The sequence below is a fragment of the Ursus maritimus genome, unplaced genomic scaffold (assembly GCF_017311325.1).
Source record: "Ursus maritimus isolate PB19 unplaced genomic scaffold, ASM1731132v1 scaffold_19, whole genome shotgun sequence".
In the NCBI taxonomy this organism is placed as follows: Eukaryota; Metazoa; Chordata; class Mammalia; order Carnivora; family Ursidae; genus Ursus; species Ursus maritimus.
Window position 1 is genome coordinate 14,896,863 of NW_024424341.1, and position 5,203 is coordinate 14,902,065.

The 5,203-nt window shown below is 65.2% G+C and overlaps 1 protein-coding gene across 1 annotated transcript; it reads right to left on the reverse strand.

The window, feature by feature from the left end:
• Nucleotides 1–15: 15 nt before the first annotated feature.
• Nucleotides 16–4,457, reverse strand: ZNF319 (zinc finger protein 319). Its single transcript, XM_040633374.1, has 2 exons — nucleotides 4,202–4,457; nucleotides 16–2,205 (listed from the first exon to the last, which is right to left on the reverse strand). The coding sequence occupies exon 2, from the start codon at nucleotides 1,951–1,953 to the stop codon at nucleotides 196–198; it is 1,758 nt and encodes a 585-aa protein (XP_040489308.1). The 5' UTR covers nucleotides 1,954–2,205; nucleotides 4,202–4,457; the 3' UTR covers nucleotides 16–195.
• Nucleotides 4,458–5,203: the final 746 nt, after the last annotated feature.

A 5,203-nucleotide genomic window follows, 5' to 3' on the forward strand; every position in this document is an offset into this window, starting at 1 on the left:
CCCCCCCCAACCTCCAGGCCGGTACCAGGAGAGCCAGGCACCCCCACCCCACGGCTGCCCAGCGCCCTCTGTCCTCACGCCCCTGGGGCCTCAGACCACCCGGCGGGGTCGGCAGGGGAGGGCTCGGTGGGCAGAGCGCCGGCGGGGACCAGTGGGGGCCGACGCGCACTCCGAGGCGCGCACTCAGGGCCGCACTCAAGGCAGGCAGGCGGCCACCTGGTAGGCGCCCTCGGCGGCCGCGGCGGCGGCGCTGTGCTGGGCGCTGTGCTCCTGCAGCAGGGCCACGTCCAGGAAGCGCTCGCCGCACCACACGCACTTGAACTGCTGCTCGCGGGCGTGCACTCCCTGGTGCTTGTTGAGATGCTCGCGCTGCTTGAAGGCCTTGTCACAGTTGGGGCACTTGTAGGGCTTCTCGCCCGTGTGCACTCGCCGGTGCCGCTGCAGGTCTGACGCGTACTTGAAGCGCTTCTCGCAGTCCGGGCACTTGAGCGGCTTCTCGCGGGCCGGGTCGCAGCGGTGCTGCACGAACTCCGAGGATGAGAAGAAGCGGCGCTCACACAGGGTGCAGCGCAGGGGCTTCTCGGCCGCGGAGCAGTGCGCCAGCTGGTGCTTCTGCAGGGCCGACGCCCGCTTATAGGCCTTGTTGCACACGGGGCACTTGAAGGGCCGCTCGGCGGCGCCCGGCAGGCACTTGTGCCGCAGCAGCTCGGCCGACTGGTCGAAGCCCTTCTGGCACACGGGGCACTTGAAAAGGGTCTCGAGGGTGTGCACGTGCTGGTGGTAGAGCAGGTGGCTGGGCTGCCCGAAGCCCTTCTCGCACAGGCCGCACTTGAAGGGCTCCTCGGTCTTGTGCGTGCGCCGGTGCCGCATGAGCGCGTACTGCTGCTTGAAGCCCATGGGGCACAGGTCGCACTTGAAGGGCCGCTCGGCGCTGTGCGTGCGCTCGTGCTGCCGCAGGTCCGACGGCCGCTTGAAGGCCTTCTGGCACTCTCCGCAGCGGAAGGGCCGCTCTCCGCTCGGCGTGCACGGGTGCTGCAGCAGCTCCGAGGACTCCTTGAAGTGCAGCTCGCACACGTTGCAGCGGAACAGGTGGTGCTCGCCCGAGTGCGCGTACATGTGGCGCACCAGGTGCGAGCGGTGCTTGAAGGTCTTCTCGCACACCGCGCACTTGTACGGCCGCTCGGAGCTGTGCGTGCGCTTGTGGTGCACCAGGTGCGACGACTGGCTGAAGCTCTTGTCACACAGCGTGCACTTGTACGGCTTCTCCCCGGTGTGGATGCGCTCGTGCCGCGACAGCTCCGACAGGTGCTTGAAGGGCTTCTGGCAGATGGGGCAGCTGTACGGCTTGTCGGCCTGCTCCGCAGGGGCCACGGCCGGCGGCGGCGGAGCCGGGGGCAGGGAGGTGGCGGCGGCGGCCGCCGGTTCGGCCGCCTCGGCAGGCTTGTAAGTCTTCTCGCAGATGGAGCATTTCACGAGGCCGCTCGTGCCGCTGTGCGCACTGTGATGCTGCGCCAGCGACGTGAGCAGCGAGAAGCCCATCTTGCAGACGCCGCAGACAAAAGGCTTCTGTTCGGCCTGCACACACTGGTGTTCCAGCAGGTCTGTAGCCTGATGGAAGATCTTGAGACACTGTGTGCACTGGAAGGAGCGGTCGTGGCCCGCCAGGCACTGGTGCTCGTGCGGGCTGGACAGGTGCGCCAGGTCGTGACCGCACACACCGCACTTGGGGCCTGGCTCGCCCGCCGCCTGCAGGGGCGCGTGCTGCGGGGGCTGGAGGCCCGGGTCCGGCTGCAGGAGGATGCCGTAGACCGCACAGCCCAGCGGGTTCTCGGCCGAGCCCGGGGGCAGTGTGTGCTCAGCCAGGGCCGGCGGTGGCTCTGCGTGGTGCTGAGGCTGCGGCGGCTGCGGCTGCTGCGGCTGCGTCTGTGGCGGCTGCTGCCAGCTTTCCGACATGCTTGGGAAGATGAAACAGGGTTTGGAGAGTAATGGCTTCAGTTTCCCGCTTAAGGTGATCCAGCCCAAAGAGAAGCTGCCCAGGATCAGGTATGGACAAAAACCTCGGACAAGGCACAGAAGAGGGACTGGTCAGACCACCCAAGTCATTAACCAAGACTGACTACGAGGCTCTGCCTATGGGATGGCGGGGCTCTCCGAGGCAGGGTGCCAGTGATGCCAGAGGGGCTCTGCCTTCCCCGATGATTGGTTCTGGAAAGAAGAGAAAAGCCATAAGCTTGAGGCAGAGACACACAGCTGGTCCCTGGGCCCCTCTCCCCGTCCTGCCCGCAATCGCCACACTGCTGCCACATCAGGGAAGAGAGAGGGGTTCAGGGCTGGAAGACCCTCTCTCTTCACACACGACCAAAGACGTCTGCTGGCGGCTCAGCCCCTCCAGCAAAGAGAGCCTCCCGCTTCCCAGCCTACCGCCAGCCCTCTGTAGTCAACTGTCTCACAGATAACGGTCCGGGATGATCTGCCCATAATACAAAGAAGTCATAAATTCTGCTCATGCTCCAAAGGAAGAGGGAGGGCCATGGCATCCAAACCAATTTCAGCAGCATAACTTTTTTTGCAAATAAAAATCTTACTTGGAAGCCCAATATGTTATAGATAAAAGCCAAGAGGCACTGGTGGAGGACGCCCCGAGGCCTTCCAGCTCCTTTCCCCTGGCTGCCCTGAATCTCAACCCAGGACATCCCTGCTCAGGGTAATAACCTGCTGGGACAGAGAACCAGGCCTCCCAGACCTGAAGGCCCAACAGCAAACAGCCTCAGGCAGCCAATATTTAAAACAACTACAGGAACTGAGGACCATCTCAAACAAATTATTTTGTGAGGGGCTGACCCACATCCCTTTCAACTATCCCCCAGACCCTCTCTCCTGACCACGTGCCTGTTCTTTCTTCACACAACAGTTAGGATGGTCTTGCAGAGGCCTGAGCCGATGTACGATGGGGTAGCGATGACAGGTCCGTAGACCCACCCAGCCTGGAGGTCTCCATAGCAGAACATCCCTGCTCTAGTTATCTCCCAGAGCACCAAAAACTCCTAAATCCTCTGAATCTGACAATGCCAAGGCCTTCAGGAAAAAGGAGGCAATCAGGAGTCTGCCTCGGCAATGTGGGAAGTAGCATGCTAAGCACTGAGCATTTCTCCTCTTCCCAGGACAACCTGGAAAAGACAACCTTTCCAGAGACAACCCCGTTCCCTTGCTCCAAGTCTCTAACATTTTGGATAATCAATGGAAGGTAAAGACCACCCAGCCCAGGCAAATCTCTAACTCACCACTTTGTGGCAGCAGAAGGTAATGACAGCGAGAGGGAGGAACTTTTAGAATTACATGCAACCCACTTTCAGGTTTCCAGCTCCTCTGCCTCAAACATCGAAAAGTTTCTAAGTTTTCTCCTGAGGGAAAGAGGAGGAAAAAAGGGGATGCCTTCACAGGCCAGCCCTGCCTCTAACTGTTCTGCCAAAGAAACCTAAGAGTCAGGCGAACAACTGTCACCCACAGCATCTTCCCGGAAGGAAAGAAGGAAAGGAGCAGTTGCTCGGGGTGGACGCAGCAGGTTGCATGAGCAAGCAGGTAGGAAGCCTCCCCAGGAAAGAGGGAAGAGAGGCTACTCCGAGCACAGTCTAGGTCCGGATGCGCCAACCCAGATGAATTTTTTTCCGGCATGAATGGCTACCCAGAACCAGGGTCCCGGATCCTCGGCCCCCAGCTCAGCTGCCCACCCCTGCCCTTTCCAGGAAGGTGCGGCCCCCAGGCCTCAATGATCGTTCCGCAAAGAGCAGAGACTGAGGTAAAGGAGGCAAAGGGAGGCCCCCACCTGCGCCCCACGCCAGCCCTTCCTCCTCCCTGGGAAAACGAATGAAAGGCGATCACCTCCCCGGCGGCACTGCCAGCCGGCCCAGCTGGGCTGTCCCCTGTCAGCCCTCACCAGGAATGGCCAGGCCGCTACGGGCCGGAGCGCCGGCCCCGCGGGCGATTGGGCCCGAGGAAGGCCCCAGGGCCGCAGGCTGGGCCCGGTTAGTAGCTACGCGCCCAGGCTGGCCTGGGCGGCCCCAGAGCTCAGGAGGCCGCTGGGTCGGGCCGGAGGTGGAGGAGGGGGGGAGGTGGTGGTGGTGGCGGGCGGGCCGGCTGGGGAAGGGGTGCGGCGGGCGCGGGAGTGGCCCCCAGACGCAGCCCCGGGCGCCCCGCCGCTCACCTGCTCCAGGCCGCCCGCGGGGTCAGGCGCGGGGCGAGTGGCGACCGGCTGCTCTCTCGGCCGCCCCTTTATTCCGGCTCCAGCGGCGGCGGCGCGGCCTACGCGCACTGCCAATCCCCGGCCTCGAGTAGCGGCGGCGGCCGGCCCGGGGGCGGGCAACGGGCTAGCGGCGGCCGGAACCGAGGAAGCGACGTGCGTGGCCGGGATAGCGGGGCCAGGGCGGAGGAGCGCCGGGAGGGCGGGCGGACCGACCGACGGCCTTGCAGAGACCGGCGGACAGGCGGGCGGCGCGGGGGCCAGGGAGGCGGGGCCGGGGGAGGAGCGGCAGCCGGGGCGGCGGCGGCTGCGGGAGGAGCGGGCGGCACGGAGCGAGGCCGCCCCCTGCCGGGGACCCCGCGGCCGGGCCGGGTCGGACAGTCGGGCGTGCAGGGTGGCTCTCCAGTTGCCTGGCCTGCACGCTTCAGCTGACCCAGGGAGGGCGCCCCGCTTCCGACCAACCTGCTTGGCCTTAGGGGAAGGGGCTCCCGCGACCCGACCTGCGGCCCGACGCCCGCGCTTGAGAGGAGGGGCCTCCTAGACCCTCTGATCGTCTGGAACTGACCCGCCTCTGACTGCTCAGCTTGCTCTTAGGAGACGGGCCCCAGGAGCTCGGACTCTGGACCGGCTTGAGGAGGGGGCTTCCGGACCCCTGATCCCGTCCGGGCCTCGAGGCAGGGAGCTCCGCTGTCTAGGGCGCTGACCGCTGACCCAGGGACCGTCCGTGGCTAGGAGGTCTGGTCGCGGATGGCTGCTGACAGAGGAGCAGACAGAGAGGTCAGGGCCCAGAGCGATCTGCGAAATGGGCACGCAGAGACTAGGGGTGGGGTTCCGGGAGGCTCCAGGTAGCAGTCAATGCGCTGCGAGGTGCAGACAGCGTGCTCTGGGTGGTAGCGTCCCGCCAGAGTCCTGCGGGGCCCCGCCCCTCCAGGCCCCGCCCCGAGGCGGTGCTTACCCGGGCCCCGC